This window comes from Myotis myotis, unplaced genomic scaffold (assembly GCF_014108235.1).
Source record: "Myotis myotis isolate mMyoMyo1 unplaced genomic scaffold, mMyoMyo1.p scaffold_m19_p_11, whole genome shotgun sequence".
Classification (NCBI taxonomy): domain Eukaryota; kingdom Metazoa; phylum Chordata; class Mammalia; order Chiroptera; family Vespertilionidae; genus Myotis; species Myotis myotis.
This window is the reverse complement of record NW_023416315.1, coordinates 5295138-5321688: the sequence shown is the minus strand read 5'-3', so window position 1 is coordinate 5321688 and position 26551 is coordinate 5295138. Positions and strand designations below refer to the sequence as shown.

Here is a 26551-nt window from a genome sequence, read left to right as displayed (position 1 = left end):
AGACACAAGGCCGGGAAACACTGACGTACATCACAAACACACAAGGTGTCTTAACGCTCCGGGCATTTTGACACAAAGGCCCCGCCGCTCCTTTCCTCCAAAGAAGTGTCTTGTGGCTCCCCCTTATGTGCACGCAGGAAATGTCACCTAGGACTCTCCTTTCTAATCTATAAAGAAGCCCTTCGAGGAGGAACGAGCCCGGGGGGTGGGGAGATCAGCAAGAACCAGAAGTGGAACCGAGAGAGAAGATGTGAGCAGGAAGGATGTGGGGACTTCTAGGGTGGTCAGCCCCACTTGCATTACTGTGCGGCAGGCGAGACTCACCCCTTACGATGAGCTCTGACGGATGGCACGTGTGAGTAAAAATCTGGGTGGTCCCTGCATTAATGTGCACACAGACAATGGTTTGTTGCTAGAGTCGCTTCAAGGTGAGCTCCTTATGATGCGGTGTGTAAGGGGGTGCCTTTTGCGCTTCCTGAGCTGTGACCCCAGCAGGAAACACATTTTGTACTGCACCCCGTCTACACGCCTGTGAACGAAGCACTTTGCTCTCTGTGAAGCACTCTCAACACTGCTTCATCCCATTTTCAAAGCACGATTCCGAGCTCCCGGAGTGACTCGGTGCCCTTGGAGACTCGCTACTCGCAATCACTTCAGGAGAACAACCCATCTGACTGCCTCCTACCCCCACCACCCCCCCCAATCCCACCCTGCTTCTGAGATTAAATGCCAAAAACCACTTCTCATGAACTATTCAAAGGTAGAAGTCAAATGACTCAAGGTCATGACTCAAGAAGAATATTCAGAAACAACAGAAGGTGTGTTAGGATCTCCTGCACAAATGCGGGCAGCCACACAGTACAGGGACTGTGAGAGGTTCACAAGGGCCCCCTCTTCCCATCACACCAGCCATGTCCCAAGACAATCCGTGTCCCAAGAGAGAACCAACACTGATCAGCAGCCAGAGGGTTCGATTTACTTCAGTTTTATATTTTTGTTTTCATTTAAAAAAAAATATGGTCAGAGCAGTCACCCCCAAGAGGCCCTAAGTGAGGGGGTGTCCTCTCACACAGTCCGGGGCATGATAAAGCAGTGGAATGCGTTCTGACCCCGACAAGTCAGGATGGCCAATTAGTCCGCAGTTCTCTCCGATTTTGTCTTATCTTATGGGCTCCAGGAAAAATCAATTTATCAAACTACTAAATAGCTGATAAAGGCCAGAGAGACGTCAGAGCCGGCTCCTGGGGAGGGGGTGGGTGTGACATGCAGAAACGGGAGGTAGCATGTGAACGGAGGCTTTCTCCCTCTCAGTTTCAGGGTGACTGAAACACTCCTGGGTGCAAAGAATGGCTGGGGGGGGGGGGGGGGGGGGAAGGATGTAAGCCACCAGACCCAGCGGGAGGAAATGACACGTGAAATCAGCCTGGTGGAGGAGAGGAATATTTTTTTACTGATTTCAGAGAGGAAGGGAGAGGGAGAGAGACAGAAACATCAATGATGAGAGAGAATCACTGATCGGCTGCCTCCTGTACACCCTCACTGGGGATCGAGCCCACAACCCGGGCAAGTGCCCTGACCAAGAATCAAACCGTGACTCCTGGTTCATGGGTCGATGCTCAACTACTGAGCCATGCTGGCCAGGCGAGAGGAATTTTGTTTGTTTGTTTGTTTGGGGGTTTTTTTTTTGCCATTTCCTTGATGGGTTCTAGCAAAATTAAGGCTAAATTCTTTTAAAAGAACTCTTGGCTTGAAATAAAGTTGGTATTTCAAAGAATAAAAACACTCACGGTGGGAAAAGCACATCTAACTATAGGTAGTGTTCAAGAGATCTGTGTGGTCCTGTCTGCAGGGGGGAAACCGTCCCCCCAGGTGCTCTCACCCTAGAAGCCCCTCCTGACCGTCTTTGTTACTTGCGTGCATCCTCTTACCCAGAACCCAAAGCTGACCTCGGTTCTACACGTGTCACCCAAGAACTGATGCTGGCCGGACTCTAGGGAACTCAGGGAGTGGTGAGAGTCGCCTGCTGGCACATGCAGAGGACCCGCTAACACAGCAGCCCGGGGCCGGAGGCCGCTGGGCAATGACAGCACTCACAGAGGAGGAAACTGGGGAGGCCTGGGAGAGGGCCTTATCTAGAGGGGTCGGTAACGGGGCTTGGACTAGAACAGTGACGGCGAACCTCTGACACGCGAACTCATTTTTTTGGTTGATTTTTCTTTGTTAAATGGCATTTAAATATATAAAATAAATATCAAAAATATAAGTCTGTTTTACTGTGGTTTCAAATATCAAAAAATTTCTATATGTACACGGCACCAGAGTTAAGTTGGGGTTTTTCAAATTGCTGACACGCCGAGCTCAAAAGGTTCGCCATCACTGGACTAGAATCTGGGTCTCCTAGTGCCCAGCCTAGAGCTTTTACCACCCCATGGAAATACCCGTTTAACCATGATCGGAATCACCATCATCAGGTGGCCCAGGAGGGAACTGGTAGGTTGTTACACTGATTTCTGGGTCCAGCCCAGGGATTTACACTTCACAGAAGCTCCCTGAGCGAATTGGAGGCGCAGCCAAGTTCAGGAATCACTGGTCTGGGTTACGCAAGACACATGAGCAAAGGAGCCTGCAGAAGTCTATTTTTAAAAACGCAAGTCATCCTCCTTACTCACTCGATGAAAAAACAACATGGAAATATGCAATTAGGAAGCTCAAAATAGCTCCTTCAGGGAGCAAGGCTATGATTCATACTTCTGAAGACACTCCGGCCACGCGGCCATCTGCTCACGGCCAAACCCCAGGGATGTCGAGGGAAGGGAAGCCAGATCGGCTGGTTTGCTGGGACCAACACGGTGTCCTGCTCCCTGGAGGCAGGGAATGAGCACGTTCCACAGACAAGTGGGCAGCCGGGACTGACCCGCAGGGACGGGACAGCTCGGCATCCTAGTCCAGAGCCACCATCCCAGCGGACCTGGCTCCTTTGGGTCCCAGGGCCTGGACTCACCTGCTTGGGCAGGAGGTGTCTTTGGGGGAGTCCCTGTCTGTCTCTGGGGGAGCCCTGACTGCCCTCTGCAGGTCCTCACTGGAGTCCGAGCTCAGCCCTGGTTAAAGTTCGCCCATGTCCTGGGGTTGGGGACGGGCAGGAACGAGGCAGTAGGCTGAGGCTGTCTGCAGGCAGCTGGGACTATCATACGTTAGGAAGTCACACAGCTGTGTGTTCTGAAACACGAGATTGAAAATAGATTTTTTTTTCCTCTTTGGCGAACAGACGGTGGTGTTATTTCTAATTCACATGGGGACTCGGTAGGCCTTCTCACCAAGTTACCCTGAGGAGGAGGAGGGGAAGGGATGAAGAAGAGCCCTTTGGTCTGACTCCGTCTTCATTAAGAAAAGGGCGGTGTTGAGAGGTCTCAGGGTACAGCACAAAGCTCACAGGAAACTTACCCATGTCTGAAAAGTACATTGGAACCGACCCTCCAGCAAAGGAAAGCTGCTCTGTTCACGCGATAAACCCTGAAGTGCAGGCCACATGCCACGCGCTGGCCGTGCAGAGGCTGGGACGAGAGGCAATTCACGCCGAGTCTAATCTGAACGGGGCTTACAGAGCAGGAGGTTTGTAAGATGGGTGGTTTGAAAGGCGACGGCAGCAGCGGGCAGCATTGCGCAACAGAGAAGCGTAGAGACACCACCATAGCCCAATGGTTAACTGCATCTAATGCCGGGCGGACCTCAGTCTCCTCAACCGCTCCCAGAGGCCCGGGCCCCTCGCTGGCAAATGAAGACATCAGGGTCCACGGAGTACTGCCCTTGGGGTTGGTCTGGACAGAGGAAGCAGCTAATAAATGGAAGTAGTGTGTTTTTGTTTGTCTTGATAAATACTTTCTTCTTATCTTTAGATCAGCAAGTGTTTTTTTAAAATTATATTATTGATTTCAGAGAAGAGAGAGGGAGAGAAATATCAATGAAGAGCCTGTGCGCTCATCTGGAGGAACTTACATTTTCATCACAATATTAATGCCCCACCTGGGATAACACTTGCCAATGTATTTGAAACGTGTGTTGCATATTTTAGCAAAGCCTTATCGTTTTCTTCACCTAAGTCCAAGATGTTAAGATTATTCTGCAACAGTTTACATTTTCATTACCACTGCTAAAAAAATTCCTTTTTTATGCATTTCATAATTACCTAATTACTGCTGACATATAGAAATGCTACCCAGGCTTGCTTCTCCGCTAGGTAGCTGCTCTCCTAAATTACATGAACTCTAACAGCTTTTTCTTTGTTTCTTCAGGGATTTCCAGATAAATAAGTTTTATTAAAATACTTTGTTTCTATCAATGAACTCCCCCTGCATTTGTCTGTGTCTTCCAGATCAAGGAGAAATAATAATGGTAAATATTAGCTATCAGTTTGGGTTTTTTAACCTCTATTGTTGCAAGTATTACAGATGTCCCCTTTTCCCCCTTTGAATGCCCTGCTCCCATCCCCAGAACTCTTTTGTCTTCACCATTTTAAATATAATGTTGCTTGTCACTTTATAACAGTTTTTTTTTAAATGATGCTAAAACTGCATCCCATTCCATCACCTTTAACAAATGGCATGACATGTCCTCAGGCACCACTGTAGCATTAGCTGAAATTAGCGTCTGGGGTGCACCTGTGCTCACTCGTGCGCGACGTACCCGGGACTATGCTCTGGTCCCGAGCTCCTCTCGCTTCCTGGACACAAGCAAAACTTTGCACTAAGTTGAAGGTCCAACACGAGTCAATACAAAGGCCTCTACAATACGTCCTTGGCAAACATTCATAAGCCATTGTTTTATTTTATTTCTAGGGGCCTTTGTTTTCACCACTGATTTATTTTTGAATTTTCTTTATGCTTCTCTATAAACCACTTCAACTATAAGGAGGGCCCTGAGTTAAAGAAAATGTTAATAAAACAGGAGGAAGTATAACCACAGAGGGAAAGGGGAAGCACTACAGGAGCTTAGAGGAAGGCGCGATGCCCTCCCCCAGCCAGTGTCAGAGGAGGGACCAAGCAGTCAGTCACCCAGCCATGACCTTCGAGGGGGCCCTGAAGGTTACAGGGCATAGGAGAAGCCAGTGGGCACCTGCGTTTCCCCATATGCCCATGTCTCTCCTCATTAGGAGGCAAGTCTGTCAGGCTGCCCTCTCAATCGATAACTTAAGAGACCAGAGGAATGGATGCTATGTATCATCTCACAAATAATGCAAAAAGGAGCAAGTCCTCACGGAGCCCACGGTAAATATAAATTACTGTCACCATGTGTAATTGAGCTGTGCTTGATATACTCTCCTTTAACTGCCAAGTTTAGTCTCTCAGCAGTCGCTCCCTGTGGAGATGAACTGACACTGTGATTTCAGAAGTATTTACAAGGACCGCCTTCCAAAATGCCAACACGCCACCGCACACCATCACAGCGCTTTCCGATCCTGGACAGCCACTCCGTGCACTGTATATCCCGGTGTCTTTATGTCTGTGCGTATTCGGGTGAATAGTTCCTTCACCAGTCAGCATGTTACAATTAAGAAAACACTTTCAGCCTGGCTGGCGTGGCTCAGTGGTTGAGCTTGGACCTATGAACCAGGAGGTCACGGTTCGATTCCCGGTCAGGGCACATGCCCAGGTTGTGGGCTCGATCCCGAGTGGGGGGGCCTGCAGGAGGCAGCTGATCCATGATTTTCTCACCACTGATGTTTCTATCTCTCTCTCTCCCTCTTCCTTCCTCTCTGAAATCAATAAAAATATTTAAAAAATAAAACACTCATCTCAGATTGAGGAAGATGATGGTGAAGATGACAATGATGAGGGTTGTGCCCCATGGTACAAATGGGGGAGTGGACAGAAACGTGGCTCACCCTCTGGACAAAGGGACAGCTCCTTGGGACCCCGGGAGCTCCCATCGGCCATGTTACCCAGGGCTTCTCCTAGTGAATGGGATACTCTCCCATGGACTCCTCCTGCCTTGTGACAATAATTACCCATCCTGGTGGGCGCAGGCCTGGAACATTCAGAGGATTTGTTTTGGTTTGTTGCTTGTTTTTTCCTTTAAACCTAAGGTTGGCGTAGAATAGGAAAGCAGAAGTGGAATCGGAATATTCAAGACAAAGATGCAAGAGGCTTCGACTTCCCATGGAGCGTGGGCACCAGCGAGTATCAGGAGCAGGGAGGGGCCTTAAGAGAATTCCTTGTTAAAAGCGCATGTTCTTGAGTTTTCTTTAGCCAGGATGTTGTGAGAGTGAAAGTGATGGATGGTCCTTCTCAAAGTACGGAACGCCAGTGTCCCGGAGTTAAGTGTCTGTTCTAATTGCCGCTGCTCCGCAGAGAGTCCTTCCGATGGCGCATCTGGGTTATTTTTACTTGCTAAAGTGAAGGTGTCTGGGTGATAAATTATACAAGGCGCTCCATGCAGCGCCACGGCGTGTTATAATAAATATTGCCACTGGAAGACAAAGTAAGGAGATGCTGAACATTTTATTTGCAGGCTGTAGGATTTTTTAGATTTCCAATCTTATTTGTTTTGTTTTTTTAAACGGAGCAGTGGTTAAGTTTTACCCTAATTATACATGGCCAAACAGGGGAAGATGGCAAAACTGTTTCAGAGAAATATGGAGGCACAAACTGCAAAGGCATGTGCACTCTGCCTCTCAAAACACACCTGAGACTAACCCACACGCAAAGGCACGCCTGAGGAAGTGGAAATATGCATTTGCTAAAGGGGAGTAAGGGGTGGACCCTAGGCCTCTTAGTAATGAAAAATGAAATGCATTTACAATAAAGCCTCAATTTCTGTTTTTCTGCAACCTCTGATATTGCTACATTAAAAAAAACAAAAACAAACAAACAAAAACCTATCACCGCATTCCCCCAATTCCCAATAGAGGCATTGTCAGGGGGCTGCAATCTGACGTCATCTGTTACAGTTTTCTGTAGCAGCAAGGAACAGGCAGAGCAGACTCCTGAGAGTAAAGGGACAGGACTGCACTATTTTCCCTGCCTTAACCAGCCCCGATTTCCTTTACCTGCCCAGCATCCTGTGGCCAACTACCCAGGAAAGGTGGGCTGCACCTCCACACTAGGGAGTCTGACATCCAGAAGGTTCCACTCCCCTCCTCAATGTCTGGGTTAGGCAAGGGCTCAGGCCATGGTGCTAGCCACTTAGATATGAGAGAAATGCTTGGAGACATTTCCGCAAACCTAGGAGGCTCACGGGAAGACAGCCCCCTGCTCCGCGGGGCCATGGGGGCCACTGTTCTGCTACCAGATTCAGCACAAAGGTGCTACACCCAGGATGGCAGAACCAAATGATGGAGACACCTTGGGTCCTCCATGACATTACTGAACAGTCAACCAACGCTAGGACCTACTCCACTCTGACAGTATGACATTCAACAGACGTTCTTCTCACTTTGGCCATTCTGAGTTGGGATTCCCATTACCTGCAGCTGAAAGCCCCGGATGGATACAGTACCCGGACCAGGACTATCCCTGCCCCTGGCCCTGGACAGTCTCATGCTCACGAGTTCTTGTCACACCCAGAAAACATACCCCAATTCTAGGATTTCATGCCCAGGACTGGGATGTTTCTGCCTATTAACATTCTTCTGTTGGCTCCCACATGGACGCAGAATTCTCTGCACCTCCTGGTCTTTCCATCTACACTTCTCACTGCCTGAAATTTTAAAAAATTATCTTTATTGTTGAAAGTATTATAGATGTCCCCTTTTTCCCCATTGACCCCCTCAACCCTGCATCTCCCCCAGCTTTCACCCCCAGCATCTCCTCCCCCTGCATCTGTCCGTGTCCATGGGTTCTGCACACGTGCATTTAGAACTGCCCGGCTCCTCTCCTCTTCATCTTAGTGACTCCACACACTCACGTACCTCTTCGTCTGTGTCACATCTCCCAAAGCTCTAAAGTGGCCATGGGTCAATCACTGACTCAAATCTGAGAAAAACCATGAACTTAGAAATGGAGAAAAGCAGACCCAACCCAGCCCAAAGATGATGGATTCATTTATGAAACTAATTTTCTCAGAAGAAAAATAGACATCTCCTTCCACACAAGGGTGCGCTCTGATTTGTTTTTCATATTAGTAGCTTATTTAATATGGCAATGGGCACAAGGCAATCCATTAAAAAGCAATTTCCCTCTTACCACAGGCTGTTTCATCATCTGATGCCTGGTACTCAATCAGAATGTAGCAATCCTTTAATATTTTATGAGCAGAAAACAACTCATTTGGGCATGTTGCCCTCAGAGATGCAGGAGCCTTTTATTAGGCTTGCAGAATGTACAGGGAGGGGCCTTTGCAATAGATGCTGAGCAACTGGTCAACCTGGAACCTTAACTATCAAAACACTGCAAAAATCAGGCTCAGAACTGAAAACAGGCATTTAAATATATGTATATATACACACACACACGTATATACACATATGCATAGACATACATATAGACATACCATATACAAACAGATTTATACATTTATACACATATACGTGTGTGTGTGTGTGTATGTGTGTGTGTATGTATGTGTATATATATATATATGAAATGACAATGTATATATATACATATATATGTGTGTATATATATACATATGTGTGTGTGTGTGTGTGTGTGTGTGTGTGTGTGTATATATATATATATATATATATATATATATATATATATATATGAAATGACATAATACTTTCTGAAGTGGAAGCCTCTGGGATCAGGGACCATATCTCGTTCACCTTTTCACCGGCCGTGTCTATCACAGTCCCTGGCACATGATAAGTAGGTGATAGACTTTTATGAACAAATGAACGAGTCATTCATCACCTTAGATGAAGGGAACCTGCCCTGCGTATGTGAGGGCCCCCCTGTCCAAGCTCAGCTTCACTGCAGAGACCAGGCCTGGCCAGGTGCTGAGCGACCTGTGGCAGAATGTTGACAGCCATCCTTCTAGCAGAAGGTGGGGTTCAGAATAATCTACAGTGCAAGGTAGCGTCTGGGGTACCCACAGAGCTCCCCGAGATATCTGCCTGCATCCCCACTCTAATATCTCAGCCCACAGGAGCTGGCTTGACTACCAGGTTCTCCCAGGTCCAGGAGGGCTGCTCTGTACCCACCCTAATGCCCAACTCCTAAACCCCAGAGCTGACATTCACTGTCTGCGCAGACTTTGCCACCACATTGCCCACCAGCAGACCTCAGTGATCCACACTGAACCTGTCCTCACACTGCCTGGAATTTGATCTTTTCCAAGTTAGTCCCCTTGGGTTGAATATTATCTGTTCCCAGGGTACCCCTTCAACTCCTATTACTGCAATTCCAGCCACTGAGGTTACCTACGAACAAGCCAAGATGAATACAACGCTAATCCTGTGCTGCTTAGGATGGAGACGTTCTGAGAAAGGTGTCCACAGGCCATTTTGTCACTGAGACTACCACAGGGCGCACTTCTGCACACCTGGGTGGTACAGCCCACTACACACCTTGCTGCACAGTTTAGCTTCGTGCTCCCAGCTACCAGGCTGGACAGCATGCTCCTGCCCAACCCAACGTGAGATCAGATCAAGCACAGAGAAAATGATGCCGTCCAGAAACTTGGTAAGCAAGATGCATGCGGCGGATGTTGGCTCAGCACAACATGCTATCGAGTATATGCAGTAAGTACTCTATGCTATTGGTATAGGGGTAAGAGCACCATGAGGCCTGTGAGTACGTCAGCCAAGGACATGAGCTGGAAAGTAGCAGAGGCAGAACCCAGCTGCCCATTCTTCCTGACGGTCCCCTTGTCCTCCATCGTCTCTGTTCTGTGTGAACTTGCAGCAGTAGAGACATATGTCCGTTGGGCAGAGGAGAGCAGGGAGCTGGGAATGGCAGTCACAGTGCTGAAGGGCAGCCCTTCTGAAGCCACTAGGATGAGAGCTGAGAGCCAAAGCAGGCCCTGAGGGAGGACGGGAAAGGGGAGGGGCAGGAAAGGACAACATGGGCACCAACCGGGACTTGAGAGCATTATGAGTAGAGCATGCTGGATAGAGCATGACGGGTAGAGCATGCTTGGTAGAGCACGACGGGTAGAGCATGAGGGGAAGAGCATGAGGGGTAGAGCATGATGGGTAGAACATGGTAGGTAGAGCATGATGTGTACAGCATGATAGATAGAGCATGATGGATAGAGCATGAGGGGTAGAGCATGATGGGTAGAGCATGAGGGGTAGAGCATGATGGGTAGAGCATGAGGGGTAGAGCATAATGGGTAGAGCATGACGGGTAGAGCATGACAAGTAGAACATGATGGGTAGAGCATGATGGGTAGAGCATGATGGGTAGAACATGATTTGTAGAGCATGACGGGTAGAGCATGATGGGGAGAGCATTATGGGTAGAGCTTGAGGGGTAGAGCATGAGGGGTAGTGCGTGAGGGGTAGAGCATGACGGGTAGAGCATGATGGGTAGAACATGATGGGTAGAGCATGATGGGTAGAGCATGATGGGTAGAGCATGATGGGTAGAGCATGACAGGTAGAGCAGGACAGGGAGAGCTTGTGGGGTAGAGCATGATGGTCTCCAATTTCTAAAGGTCTTAGATTGTTTGCAATGCTCTTTAGCCAGTGATTTTCTACAGTTTTCCCATGAAGTTGAGATTAACATGAAATAGTCACCATTGTCAGACGAGGGAGTTCAGCAGGATTGATTTGATTCAGGACCTTGACCCCTCAGCTGAACCCCCAATGAGCCACGCAGCAGACAGAAATCTCAGGTAGAGAGTCTGAGGAGGAGCAGGAAGAGAGTCACATCCAGGCCAGGTGAACCGACACGTTACATCAGCAAGCAGGACCCGCGCAGACTGACGCAGAACTCTCCCAGGCCCGGCTGCTCCCGTCACGGAGAAATGCCCGGACTGGGGCTCATCAGTAAGGAACTTCACGGCTGCTCCCTCAGCGTCAGTTCCCACCCACCCAGGAAGGAAGCGTGACTGCTGGGATTAGTCAAACAGGCTCAGCTTCTTAGTTTTTTCCTGCTAAGTCCTGAATGTTCTAGTTTACTTTAGCCATGCTGTAGCCAGCTCTACACTGCAAATAAAACACAGCCCCCTTGCAATTTCATCGCCGACTTCTTCCCATTCATCATGTCAGCTCTCAAGCAGGTGACGGAATCTTTATGCTTCCACCGTAACACCACACACCCAGCAGCCCTCTGGCGCCAGCAGTGTTCCCTGGCGCCCACTTCATTAAGCGCAGGGGAAGATTTATGTGCGTGTCAGCTCCGTCGGTGGTGGAGGGATGGGAGGTGGACACCTTACGGAGGCTCAATATTGATGATAATTGTCGGCCAGGTTCCATCCGACTCTCTTTCACAGGTTAAAGCCGAACGATGCCAATAGGCAAAGGGAAGACAATGGTCATGCCCTCCTTCTGTAGGCGTCCTCTCTTAAACTGTGTAATAGAAGGAAGAAATGAGCAAGAAGCATATCTCCAGCCAGACGCTTCATGAGCTGCTACCCATTTTCTCCAATAATTCCTTCTTTCTTGGAGAAGGCATTTTAAACAAGCGGGACACTGGCAGCAAGAGATTTCATTAAGGCTCTCAATTTTTTCCATTATAGAGAAAAACTGTTGCAAAGGAAAGGAAAGAAAGCGATCTACTGGTAGGCTAGAAACTGGATTTTTTTAAAAAAGAAATTCATAGGTCTTTTTCCCAACCGAGTATTAAATTCAAGGCTGTTTTAATACATACTCATTTTTATAAAATTTGAAATGCAGTCACGGTACCTGTCACTCTCCCATTCTTACAGGTTTTAACCACATTTGTTCCCAGAGCAGACACGCAGAGACACCTATGCTGTGGATGTGAGATAAGGAAGTTCGGTGCACGCGACCCCAGGGAAGAGCCAGCGGCACTTGGGGAGTTCTTTGTGGGGGTCAGGGCACGACCCTGGAAGCTGCTCTCTGCCCAGCGTCATCCCCGCGCGGGCAGGCAACAAGGGTACTTACGCAGCTCGCCCACTTTCAGGATCTCACACAGCATCTTGGTCAGCTCGATGCTACTGCGGCCGAAGGGACACTCATGCTTGTCTTCTCGGCTGCTGTTCTCAAGCACAATCTGTAAGCAGGAAGGGACGGGTCACAGAGGGCAGGGCTACGCCGGAGCAGAGAAACAGCCACCCCAGCTCGCCGAGCCAGGCGCTCGGGGCCGGGGCCAAACTGCCCTCTCAGTGTATTCTCAGCAGGTGCCGTGGCACCTAAACCCACCCATTTCCCTCATCTCCCACCGCCTCTGAGACCCTGGGAGAGGAGGCTTTATTTGCTGTTGTCATTTACAGAGACGCCCATGGAGGAAATTGTTGCTGTTTTCACCAGAGGATATTTTTTCCCATTGTTTTTGTTTTAGTAAGAGTGGAAGGGTGGGTGGGAGGAAGAGAGAGAGAAACATCAATGTGAGAGACACATCAATTGGGTGCTTCACGCACATGCCCTGACCAGGGCCGGGCATTGAACCTGCAACCCTTTGGTGCACAGGCTGACACTCTCACCACGGAGCCACTGGGGCAAGCGAGTTTTGCAAAATAGTATATTAGAGAATGTCTTTGAGTGATGATATAACTCCCCTTGTCATTCTAGGACTCGGAGGCTAATCATGAGGTTTAGACAAGTGAGCGGTGCCCTGACTGGTTTGGAAAAGGGGAACCCGGGGAGAGTGCACTGAGTATCACCAGGAGCACAGCCTTTACTGTCCCTGGGAGTTAGGATACAAAGTCTTTCTTGCAGTCTCTTTAGGAAGCACCAGTTCTGGGCTGGTGTATCTCTGAAGAAACTGTACGTAAACTCCATCCAAACCCCTTCTCCCGCCGACCTGGGAAGGACACAGTGGGGCCCTGGAAAGTCTAGCTCCTCCTCAGGGTCGGTCCCTTCTGCACAATCTTCCTGAACAGAATCCTCTCTGGTTCTAGCCAGGAATTCCAGCTCAGGAAGCAGGAGGCAGAACAATTAAATTCCCACCCATGGGGAGTCTTTACTTCTCTTTTACAAATCGTGTCTAGGAGACACAGGCATCCAGGAGCCAATGTGAACCTCCTGATGAGGGGCCATGAACGGAGAAACAGAGCCAGAAGACAGAACATAAAGACAGGAGACAGGTGGTCTCCAGCCAGCTCCCAGCCAGGACCTGCCCCTGCACTTCACATTAACATCTGATTAACATTTCATGAGCACATCAATATTTAATGAGGCTGCAATCTGCATACACTGTAGGTAGAATTACTGCAGCCAATAAATGCTCTGGAAACATTTCCAAGGCACAGTTTATTAGCCCGCACTAAATTAAGGAGTAATTTAAGTAATCAATATGTAAATCAGCCTGGAGAAGCCCTGCTCTTCACTCTTTAACACGCCATCCATCTTATCGTATTAACCCACCACGGAAGGAAAAGCAGGCCCTCCTGGACTGATTTCCTTAGACACAGATCTTTAAAGGTGCCTGTGTGGGTTTTCAGGTCAACACCCTTGCAGAAATGTTTCAGAAAAGGCTATGATGATGAGTGTTAGTAATTAGATGTTACTATAATGAGAAACAATTCTTAAACTGGACGGTAGCTTCTTTACAAATTTAAAGCACTGCTATACCGATATTCAATTCCAACATTTTGGTATTAACTGTGTTGGCCTAAAAGAGTTTGAAAAGCTCCATTTAGAAATATCAGGGCCTATTTTTCATCTTTATTTTTCCCTCCCTCTTCAGTTCTAAGAGCAAACACACTGGGACAGACACCATGATGGATGGGGCATTAAAACCTGCTATGACGACTCACCCTAGAACACGTCTCACACCTAAGGAAGCCGTAACTGTCGCGTGTTTTATAGAATACAACATGGATATTGGTGCAATATCAAGTACCACATGTTTTATACAACACTACAGTTTATAGAGTATATATACATAGATCTACCCACTGATCCCCGGTAAGTCTGCATGATTTATAGGCAGGTATTTATTATCCTATTAAAAATGCTGAAGCGAGAGGAAGAGGTGAGGTGCTTGGATCCTTGAGTAGCCTTGGCTGACATGGAATGCAATTTCTGAGATCTTCTATTTCCAAATCTCTTCCCGCCCTGTCATAGCTTACAATCACCTTCACATATAGGCCGCCATAAACTCCATGGATTTCATGTCCAAGAGGCTAAGAGAACCTTGATTCATGTCCTCGGCCTCACTGAAAGGAGTCCATAAATCCAGGCCCTCCTGGACAAAGGTCCCAGGGTCTCCCTTGTCTCATTTATCCCTGAAGATGAGTGACGCTCTCTCAGGTCAGTGACCGGAGCTGTGCGAACCGTCCCCACCGGTTTTAGTTCCATAAATGTCGACTGAGTTCCCAGTGGCCCAGATCACAAACCTGTGTGACCACTAAATGCTGAGTACCAGGCCGGCCACACTCGAGCCCACTCCTTCTCTGCCCCCTGGGCCACCTGCTCTCTCAGTCTTGGCATCCTGTCACGGGCCTGATCCAGCCTGTTGTCATGGACACGCTTCCCGCCCCTGCTGCAGGGTGCTCCCTGTTGGGGGCAAGTCCAGTCCTTCCTGTTTCGCTGTAGCCAGGCCTGGAGTGAGCTGGAGGGTTCCTCCCACAGCCCTCACCTAGGAGGCTTCTTGTTCATGCTGCTTCGACTCTGAGGGTCACATGAAGCACTGTGGTCTCCTCACGGCCACCAAGGACCGTGTATAAACTTGTGCTGTGGTTACATAATCTTAAACAGTATAGAGTATCCCCCTAAGAGTTCCAGTCCCCACCTGGCACCATTCACAGCTAAGGCAATATTAGTGACTATCCCTGTGCTGTCCTGTACATCCCTGTGACAGTTCTGTGACTGCCAACCTGCACTTCTCCATCCCTTCACCTTTCCCAGCCAGCTCCCCACCGGCTCCCCTCTGCAGCCATCAGTCTGCTCTCTGTATCTGTGAGTCTGCTTCTGTTTTGTTTGTTCATTTGTTTTGTTCTTTAGATTCCACATGTAAGTGAAATCACATATATGACTGTCTAACCATGAGTCTGTGCACCCCTGAACCACAAACAAAATAATATTGGAAGTAAACTGTAAGGGAAAAATAACCAGGCCAGTGTGGCTCAATGGTTGAGCATTGACCTATGAACCAGGAGGTCACGGTTGGATTCCCGGTCAGGGCACATGCCTGGGTTGTGGGTTCGATCCCCAGGGATGAACGGAGAGGCAAGAAAGAAATATCAATGCTGAAGACAACTGGTCTACTATTGCTATCCTGACCACATGACCTCTTGCTCCAGGTGCTGCCGTCTGATTTACCGAGATATTCATATGGCAATGGTCGGCAAACTGCGGCTGGGGAAACCACGGCTCGCGAGCCACATGTGGCTCTTTGGCCCCTTCAGTGTGGCTCTCCCACAAAATACCAGCTTTTCTGAAGTTTCAATCGCACTGTACGTGCGCACCCGTACGTGGTATTTTGTGGAAGAGCCACACTGAAGGGGCCAAAGAGCCTCATGTGGCTCGCGAGCCGCGGTTTGCCGACCACAGTGACATATGGCTCTAGGAGCAGCTGTGGGGAAAACACACCCCACAGAAAACAAAACTGGCTGCCACAGAGAGGACTGATCTTGCTCTCTGAAGACAGCACTCAGGGGGAGTGAATATTATTCCTGCGTAGTCAGGTCCAACCAGGGTCTCTTTAGATGAGTGATTGTCTAACTTGAATGGGCACCAACATCCGAACCATCTGGAGGGTAAACAGAGTGCTGGGCTGTCCCCCAAGCTCTTATTCAGCAGGTTCAGGGAGGAACTTAAAAAAATATGCAAGCAAGCCCCAGCTGGTTTGGCTCAGTGGATAGAGCATCGGCCCGCGGACTGAAGGGTCCTGGGTCCAATTCCGGTCAAGGGCACATGCCTGGGTTACGGGCACATCACCAGTGGCGGGAGTGTGCAGGAGGCAGCCGATCAATGATTCTCTCTCATCATTGATGTTCTATCTCTCTCTCCCTCCCTCTTCCTCTCTGAAATCAATAAAAACATATTTTAAAAAATATGCAAGCAAACCAAGCCATACATTCTTCTGAGGCACAGGGTGGCCGAGGAAGGGAGTGTTAGCAAAGCACCGCTGGGCACACTGAGCATTATTTTGAGCAGAACTCTCTTCTACAAAGAAACAAGCCCCACTGCACACCTTCCCTGAGCCCTAACTGGCCACATAGTGGGAGGCGGCTGTCCCTGGCATATCCAGGCCGCAGGCCTCGGCAGGGCCGTGGCACCAGCTGCTGAGATGTGCCGGACACCAGAGCAGAGTGTGCCAAGCGCCGTTTCCAAGGACAAAAGAACAAAGCACCCCGGGAAACGGAGGAACAGAACAAACAAGCGGTCCTGCTGGTAAAAACACAAAGTACTGGTAGGAAGCACACACCGAGATAAGTAAAAACCCAGACAAATGAGAAGAATGGTAAAAACCCGGCTAATGAGGTGAAATCCTTCCAGAATAAAATCAGGCAGTTGCACAGACAGAAGCATAATAAAAGCCATAAATATCAAATGGCAAGGAATCGACTGGGTAATGGTGTAGTAATTAAAGCCTGGAGGTTCATAATAGACGGAGAATTGAACATTAATCAACCGAAAAGCAACAGTGCCTGCGCTTTGATAAAGTGCAAGGAGTGCGCGGCTGTGGGAGACACACCCAGCAACCCCTCTGCACTGCTGCCAAGCCCTCCCTGGGGGCCGCAGCTGGTGGCAGGGAAGGGAAGGGTGATGTCAGCAGGGATGACGTGTCTGTGCCTGCACTGGGACCCTGATGTCACTGCATCCGAGACACCGGCCAGCAGGCTCCTCTCTATGCCAGGATGTGTGTACCTGGGCCCAAGGACGGTAAGATCTTGCCTATTTAAATATATTTTTTATTGATTTCAGAGAGGAAGGGGAAGGGAGAGAGATGGAAACATCAACGATGAGAGAGAATCATGTCGGCTGCCTCCTGCATGCCCCTTCCTGGGGATCAAGCCTACAACCTGGGCTTGTGCTCTGTCCAGGAATTAAATCGTGACCTCCTGGTTCATAGGTCAACACTCAACCAGTGAGCCACGCCAGCTGGGCACGTCTTGTTTATATAAAGCAGAGGTTCTCTAACTTGAGCTTGCATTAGAATCATCTGAAAACTTATTAAAACCCAGATCGCTGGGCCCCGCCCCCAGAGTTATGGTTCAGTGTTTGGGGCAGACCCACGAACCTGCATACTCAGGAAATGTGGGCGCTGCTAGCTTGGGCCCACACTTTTTGAAATATATATATATATATATATATATATATATATATATATATATATATATATATCAGTAAGTGTTAAAATTCATAGAGAATTCAGATTGGAGTTGCCCAGGGCTGAGGTTTGGGGGTTCGGGAGCAACTGCTGACAGGTGTGGGTTTTCTTTGGGGTTGATGCCAATTATGAGGTCTTGGCACTCAATGGAGGCGGTGTTTGCACAACACTGTGCGTGTATCCCGTCGCCGAATAATGCCCTGTGACATGGTTAAGTGGATCTGACCTCACATGAAACTAGAGGGAATACACCCGGAGTGATTATCAGGTGCAAGCTCTCAAGTGTCCCAGTCGTCTGGTCCTCACAGACCATCAAGGCAGGACACCTGACGGCGAGGAATCTGCCTTGGAGTTGAGCCGGGGGCCTGCTGTCTAGCAGTTAAGATGTGCGGGGCCAGCACCCGGAGTGCAAGGCAAGCCCCACGACCTCCATGCTGGGGTCTGATCTGCTTCGTGGGAGCATGGAAGGCTCCTATTCCCAAGCTAGGGCGTCAGACTGACCAGCTGGGGGTGCTAGAGGTGAAGGTTCAGAAACGGCCCAGGATGCTAGTCCTGTAGGTCACCCAAGCACAGCCACTGAGGGAGGGACGGTGCCCGAAGGTGGCCAGGCTCCACTGCGTCCTGCTGAGGTGCCAGCCACTTGCATGCCCTTGCATCTGTGTGTGAAAGCTCATTACTTTCATTTTATTTTTTTGTTAATCCTCATTCTTTTCCCATTGATTTTTTTTTTTTTAAGAATAGAAGGGAGGGAGTAAGGGAAGGAGAGAGAGAGAGAGGAAAAAACATCAATATGAGAGACAGACATTGATTGGTTGCCTCCTCCACACACCCTGACAGGGGCCAGGCATCGAACCTGCAACCCAGGTACGTGCCCTTGACTGGGAATTGAACCCGTAACCTTTTGGTGAGCAGTCAGCCACACCAGACAGGGCAAAGCTTCTTATTTTGCAGCTATATTCTATGCTTGGTCTTCTCAAACATAAAGCACTCATAGATCTCCACAGGCGCTTGCTAAATGCATGCAGATTCCCACCCAGTGGTGGGGCGGGGCGGAGAGGGGACAGCCTGGTTCCTGTCTTTCTAAGCAGCACCCAGGAGGTGCTGACACGGCTGGGCCAGGGATCACACCATGAAAGGCAAGGAAATCTACTCCCTCATCTCTACTGTTAAAACCTGAGCCCCACTCTCTTCCACTCCCTGGGATCTAGTCATTGCAAGTCGTTTCTTTAAACATTTACTCTGCTGAGTACCTTGCCAGATGCTGAAAATACACGCATGAACAGAATACCACCTTCGGGGGCTTGCAATCCACTGGGAAGGCACGAGGAGATGGCACTTGAAAGGTGGACAGCTTTCCTTGCTGCACGCTCCCAGGAAGTTGGGCGCTGCCAGCGGTCCCCTTCTACCTACTCTGTGTTGTCTGCATGTTTTCAAGGACATGTCTCTCTCTGCAAGAAGATGCACGCGAGAGGCAATGCGGAGGGGGTACGCTTCCTCCAGGGGGGAGCCTTGGAGGGGAGACACTGATTCTGGGTTCTCTCCCCAGGGGCCTGTCAACATCGCACCCAGAGGTGCGCAGGCCGCGGAGGCGCCTGGGAAAGGGATCGTGATGATCAGAGAAGCCCTCCCCATCCTGGGGCAGCGTCGCCATAAATCTCCAGATGGCAGGGCGGGACTCTGACTCACTCGACGCTGGGCTGCAGAATACAGATGCCTCTGTCCCCTCCGAGGAGCGCCAGGCGCCGGGATGCTGGCACTGTCTGGCAGCCGCTGTTGGGTGAAAAATGAGGCCTGACATCTATCAAGCCTCATTCCCCACTGGGAACTCGTCACCAGCGTCGCAACAGTTACTGCCGTCTTAGAGCCAAGTCACGCTCTGCATAGATTGGGACGTGTTTGGATAGAACTCACTTTACTAACAAACACCTTCCAGGAGGGCGAGTGATACAACAAACTCCTAAGAAAGACCACACCTTGTCCGCCCACTTCGCTCAGATCCTACACTCCCTCTGGTTTGAAGGGGAGCACAGGGGAGGAGGGAGGATGCTTCCCATCCTCTTCCGGACAATGCCAGTCAACATTCTCCAATCACATGACTTCTGGTACACATTAAATGAGCTCCAGTGGGCAAGTTACTTACTGAAACCTGATTAAGAAACTAAGCCGCACTTGCAGTTAATGGCATGTGGGAATGGAATTTTTCATCTATAAACCTAGCCTTTTAGAACAACTTCATCTCATTCCATCTCATTCTCTCTAAGCGTCCGGGTCTGGGCTACGGCTGCCAAAGAAGAGATCTCCTCCGTGGACAGCGTCTGCAGGGCTATGTCCACGGGGTCTCTTAGTGGAAACTGCTTCCCTGACACCCCTCTGGCCCCCTGCCCCTCCAACACTGGTCTGCATGTCCCCTCCCCTGACCCAAGCCAGGTCACTTTCTCTAGAACACCGCATGCAGTCCCTTCCTCTACAGCCCACAGACTGTCTGTGACTTTCTGACAGCGCTTCTCCCATTCTGCCCCGCACTGTGGGGCCCCAGGCTGCCAGGCTCGCAGCTGACCTGCCCCCTCTGCCAAAATAACTCCCTAAACGGTGTTTTCTCAGTCACTTGCTGATACAGACTCATATATACTCCTGTAACATACACAGGTTCCCATGGTTGCTGTAACAGACTTGGTATAAGGCTAACACCATGGGCTCATCAGTCCTGAACGGTGGCCATTCTGATGGTCGAACCAGCTCACTGACAGGCAGAGTTCTGCCAAGTCGGGTTCCAGTTTTGATCCTCAGACACAAATCACCTACAACTATGAAGGACCTCGGAGGGGAAGAGGGAAGTGACACTGAGCAAGGATTCAATGCATCAAATAGTTAACAAATAATTTAGACAGTGAGGACAAACGTCAAAGAGAGACATAGTCCCTGCTCAAAAATGTCATGTTTGAAAGAGATAATGATCAAATAATAATAATAATAATGTAATTCCAAATTGAGTGAGTGCATAAGGAAGCAAAACCAAGGAAATAAACAAGAAAACAAAAAGGAGCCAGAGGATGAAGTCCTAAGGAATGCGTGGGAATGAGGGGGGCCATGGGGCAGGGATGCAGAAAGGAGAGACTGAGCCAGGGAACTGCGTGTGCAAAGGTCCTGTGCTAAAGGAGCATTGACCTTCAAGAATTGAAATGCCAGCCATGCTGGCTTCCCTGCCTTAGGGATCGCACGTTTGTAAATAGGTATGAATGGCACAGATCAAGGTCATGAATTCCAATAGCCTCCAAGTATATGGACCCTTGTACAGAATAACATTGATAAACCAGCCAGAGAGAAGTTAGTTACAAGGGTTGTTATATTTGTTACTAACAGTGTTTCAGTTGCTTTATAAAACACAAGAAGAGTAGTCTCTATTACTTATGACTTATGCTAAACTTTGGAATCTTGGGTTTTACCAACACAGGGAAAAAGTTAATAAAATTAAGGTCAAGGTAAAAATAAAATTACCTGACAGTGTCAGACACTCCTGGGCACACCAGGTGTATTGAACAGCTCCTAAGGGGAAAGTTATTTTTGCCGAATACGATGGGACCATTGGGAACACTGCCACCTACATTATATTACACCGATACGAAATGCCTTCCGATTTGGTGGGCAGTTTGCTCACACTGGCTGGACTCTGGTCACATGAATACAATTTAAAACCAAAAGTCAGCAGTGATTCACCCACGGCTCAGCATATCGGGGACAAAGTCATCTGGGGCACCCCAAGATAGCTGCTAACTGGGCTTCCATTCCAGACGGACCAGCCACCCGAAGGACAGCTGCAGTCAGGGAGGTCGTAGCACAGTGGTTCTCAACCTTCTGGCCCTTTAAATACAGTTCCTCATGTTGTGACCCAACCTTAAAATTATTTTCGTTGCTATTTCATAACTGTAATGTTACTACTGTTATGAATCGTAATGTAAATATCTGATATGCAGGATGGTCTTAGGCGACCCCTGTGAAAGGGTCGTTTGACCGCCAAAGGGGTCGCGACCCACAGGTTGAGAACCGCTGTCGTAGCGTGTTCAAGATGGAAGCCTATGCCTGCCAGGTTGCCTCAGTGGTTAAGCACTGAACCAGGAGGTCACCGGTTTGATTCCTGGTCAGGGCACATGCCCGGGTCTCTGCTCGATCCCCACCAGGGGGTGTGTAGGAGAAAGCCGATCAATGTTTCTCTCTCATCGATGTGTGTGTTTTTAATTTATCTTTATTGTTGAAAGTATTACAAATGTCCTCTTTTTCCCCCCTTTGACCCCCTCCACCCTGCATCTGCCCACCCTCCCCTGTAGTTACCACACTACTGTCTGTGTCCCTGGGTTATGCATATATGTTCTGGATGTTCCTATCTCTCCAACCCTCTCCCTTCCTCTCTCTCTAAAATCCATAAAAACATTTTTTTTTAAAAAAGAAGAAGCCTATTTCTGTGGCCTCCTTCCTCTGGTGACTGGCAATCCAGCGAGGGGCAGGGCACCGGAACTCCTGCCTCAGGCACTCATTGAACAGACGTCTGCTGAGAGCCTCCATGTGCCTGTCGCTGCGCTGAGCCCTGGGCCGGCAGGGCAGCACCCAGCCCCGTCCTCAGGCGGCTACACACCAGCACAGGTGGGAGGAACAAACAAGAAGGCAGACGGAGAGCACATGCACAAGCACTGCACTTGGGGAAAAACAGAGGGGCATGAGGCAGACGCGGAGCAAAGGGGTGAAGTTCCCACCTGCTATGTGGCGGTGAAGAAAGGCCACGCTAAGCCTAGAGGAAGGGACAGAGGGAGCAGACTCCCAGGAGAGGAAGCAGGAAGCACAAGGCCCAGAGGCCGGAGGGCACCTGCTATGCTAAAGGTCAACAAGGATGCTATGGACTGAACAGTGTCCCTCCCCCCCCACCCCCCACAAAATTCCTATGTTAAAGGTCTAGCCCTCAGTACCTAAGAAGGTGAGTGCATTGGGAGAAGGAGCCTTTACAAAGGCAAATGAGTTAACAGGAGGCTCTCAGGGTGGGGCCCCTATCCAGTTCACTGGTGTCCTTATAAGACGAGGAAGGGACAGCAGGAAGGTGAGTGCCTATGAGGACGACCATGGGAGAACACAGCAAGGCAGCCGTCTGCAAGCCGAGGAGAGAGGCCTCAGGTGAAACAACCCTGCTGGCACCTGGATCTCAGACTCCCAGCCTCCGGAGCTCTGAGACAGTACACTTCTGTGGCTTCCGCCCATCTGTGTTCCTCTGTGACGGCAGCTCTAGCAAACTCCCACAAAGGAGGTCTCTGTGATGGAGCTGAGTAAGGGAGGCATAGATGGACATAAAGACAGCGAGACAGACTGTTCTAGGGCCTGGAGGCCATGGCCATGGATCTGGACTTTACTCTGAGTGAGAGAAGAGCCACTGGAGAATTTTGAGCAGAGAAGGGACAAGACCAAGTTTTAGAAGGGTCACTCTGGATTCCTAATATTCTGGCTATTGTGCTGAGAACGGACACGAGGAGTAAGGGCGGAAACAGGCTGAAGCAATTAGGAGACTACTGCAATACCACAAGAGTGATTTAATGAACTGGGGCATTATAAAGATGGAGAGAAGGGCTGAGGTGACACTGTGGACATATTCTGTGGGGAGAGTCAGGAGGATGTGCCGGTGGAGGTGTGCTGTGACTGAGTCTTCTTAATGAAATGAAGAGTAATCCACTGAGCCAGAGGTTTCAGAACCACCAGGAAGGTCTCTGAGCAACTGCATTCAATGCCGCGACCCACTTAAACAACAGAGTTCTGAGCAGGTTCAGCCAAGCTTAGCGCCTGAAGAAAGTGATCTATTGTTGAAGGATATTTGTGACAAAATAACAACTGAGCACAGGAAATCCCAGCAGTGGGCAAAGCTACCAGCTACTCTCCACGGTTCAAATGTTATTTTTATTTTTTCCTACTGAAAAGCTACTAGTAAAGAGGGGACTTCTGGCTTCTGGTCTGACATGTAAAAACCTAGGAAATCATCACTTCCAAACTTGCAACAAGTAAAAGGTTGAACACACTGAAAGTCAACACTTCTTCTTAGTCCCCCCAGTGCAAACTATCCCCCTCAAAACATGTAAAGGTCACAGCTCAAGGGCACATGCTCACTGTAAGACTGGGACCCAATCACAAGACTGTAGGACACGCCCCCCCACCCCCCTACCCCGCAGGCTCCCAGCTCATCAACAGCTCCTGTTCTAGTAACCCCAGCTCACAGCTCCAGGAACGGAAAGCACCAGGTCTGGCTGGAGAAGGCGTCTCCAGGAAACCCGCAGACAACAGGCGGAACAAGAACAAGGACCCAGAGGAAATCTCAGCCTCTGGCACCCATAGCCACAGCCTACAGTAACAGGCTAGTTCCTAGCCAGATGAACATGGAACCTCACACTAAAGGCCCATTCATCTCAGCTCCCGTTACCCAACACCTCACACCTTTAACAACAAAATCACAATTACAGCAGAAAGGAGAAAGGCAGCCGCTGAGCTCCACACAGTGAAGGTAAAAACAAACAAACAAACAAACAAACAACCTGCCCAGCTGACATGGCTCAGGGGTTAAGTGTCAATCTATGAACCAGGATGTCACAGTTTGATTCCCGGTCAGGGCACATGCTTGGGTTGCAGGCTGGATCTCCAGTGTGGGGTGTGCGGGAGGCAGCCAATGATTCTCTCTCATCATTGATGTTCCTCTCTTTCTCCCTTTCTGAAATCAACAATTAAATCAATAAGTCTAATTAAAGTGGAAACAGAAAGGGAACAGGTCATCACAGAACACCTACTCAATAGCCATTGCTCTAACTAGCATAGTGAGACATGAGAGTGGACAATGGGGACTGAGAGAGAACCAGCTGGGAGAAGAATGGGAAGACATCACTGGGTCTAAGACAGAGACCCCAGGACAGTGACTGCGGGCTACTGGCTTCGCTGGTACCCCAGTGAGGGAGGGAGTCAGCCACAGGGGAGGCTGCCTGTAGTTTCTAGCCTTATGATTCACACTGGGCTTAGGTTCAGGGTGTGTCACCTGCACACAGTTCATTCTATAGCTCGTTTTATTTTCTCTCAAGCAATCCATCACTGTGTTTTTAAAGTCTCACCATGTTTTAATGATTAAAAAAACCAAACCAAACAAAAAGATAAAAACTTTCAGCTAGAGCTAAGCAAAAATTCTGAACCTCATACCCAGCTCGGGCTGTTGGCAAAGGAGAATGAAACAGACAAATACCGTGTTTTAGACCTGCTTTAGGTTTCAGGTACCGAATCCGGGACCTTCAGAACTCAGGGATGTGAGCGCAGCGCGCACAGGGCTGTACCCAGCAGTCATGAATGCACATGGACCGGCCTTCCTCAGATGGCAGTCTTTGGAGATAAAAGCAAGCCCACACTGAACAATGAGCTCATCCTGGGCCTGAAGCCTTGCACGCAAACTGCTGGCCTGGATGTCAGAAATGCTGCCTCCCAGTGCAATTAGCAAATCTAATCACACACAGTCACACTCTCAAGAGGTCCTGATTGGCAGTCACAGCTTGGATATTCACAATCAATGGAATTAATGCCACTATTTGTAAAACATGAAAAGACACTGTACAGAAAAACAACAAGCCTCCGACTTGTGAACCTTGGTCAAAGAAAGAACAGAAATAAAAGCCAAGAATGAAGTATTTAAATGAATGATTAGACAGAGAGTCATGTTGGAGTCCCAGCAAGGCTGTCTTGGGTCCTTGTTATTCTAAATGGATTCTGTGCTCCAGATCATCTAGAAGGAAAACGTCACTCAAACAAAAAAGGCTCCTTTACATGAAATGTGTTTAACTGGCAACATATAATTTCATTTAAAAAAGAATTAGGAGCAATTGCTGCTGAAGCCGTTTTGGGGAGATGGGGAGGGGATGATCTGTCAACACTATGGGAACCAAAAGTGATGGGCCACCAAGTTTTGTTCCAACCGCTTGCTTCACAGTTAAATTTAATTACACATTACATGCTGTCCTGTAATTATGTCACTGGGGAAACTGCCAATTTCCCCTCTTGAGATGTTAAAAGTTCCCTAATTTACTTTAAAGACTCAACATTGCCTCCATCAGCACCAACCTTAGTGCAAGCAGGGTATTTGGCTCCTGTTCCCTTAAAATGCAGGCTGCCCGGTCTAACATATAGTTTTGGGGCCCACTGTGAGGAGAGCCCCAAGAACGCTGTTCCAATGTGTTTATAATAAGATCTGGTGGCTTTTTTTCTTGAAAATTTACACCTTGAGAATTTGAGAAGTATGTCATTCCTTTTCCCAACTGTTGGGAGGCTGAAACTAAAGTCCTTTATTCTTAGCAAGAGAATGAACACACAACACAAGATGAAGCCCTCGCTCTCCAGAAATCCACGCCAAGAATGGAAAGACAGCAAACACTGAGCATCTGCATATGAAACCCCTGGGAGATGGAACCCAAACCAAGGAAGACTTGATGAACTGGGAAAGGCAAAAAGGCAAGTAGATGATTGAGCACTTACTGTGTGCATCCAGAATTTTACAGAGGTCACTGCAGACCACCAGTATCAGTGGCCACTAACTCAAGTCCCCCAAGTACCAGGCAGACAAGAATGCAAGAAGCAGCCAGACAGAATATAATAGGGAGTTCTGGCACCTGGTTATTTGGAGAGAGAGAGAGAGAGCAAGCCCTGCCTACAGGCAAGTCAATCATCTTCTCATTAAAAATACTATGCCAGTTGAGCGAAACACACCCATAGGACTCGTTTGAACTACAGCTGCAACCCCTGGATGAGTCTGCAAACTCCTAGGAGGCACTGGCTCTGAACACTGGAAGCAGACTCCTTGGTTTTAAAGTCAGCTCTGGCACTTCCTTAGCCGTGTGATCCTGGGCAAACCTCCCAACCTCTCTGTGTGTCAGCTCCTCATCTCAAAATGGAAATACCAGCAGGGCTCACTTCATAGGGGTGTTGTGAGAAATTTTTAAAAGTGTTTAGTGTGGTTGTTATTGCATAGCAAGCTCTGGGCTTGCTATTCATTATGTTTATAGCAATAAGAGAAAAATTTCCCCAAATGGCTTTGAATTTGAGGTAGACCTCAATGGACAGAAAGATCTATGTGCTAAAAGAAGAGGGTACAAAGGTGACCTTATCTTCCCGTCTCTGGAAGCATTGAATGCATGTTAAGTACTCAAAAATTCAAA

The 26551-nt window shown here is 48.8% G+C and overlaps 1 protein-coding gene across 3 annotated transcripts in view; it reads right to left on the bottom strand.

Annotated features, from left to right (window-relative positions):
• Positions 1 to 26551, bottom strand: part of ELMO1 (engulfment and cell motility 1) — a 392098-nt gene that overhangs the window by 159366 nt on the left and 206181 nt on the right. For all 3 annotated transcript variants that reach the window (XM_036327308.1, XM_036327309.1, XM_036327310.1), the window contains one exon: positions 12011 to 12119. In XM_036327308.1, the coding sequence (XP_036183201.1) occupies positions 12011 to 12119 (109 nt within the window). The remainder of the gene's footprint in view (positions 1 to 12010; positions 12120 to 26551) is intronic.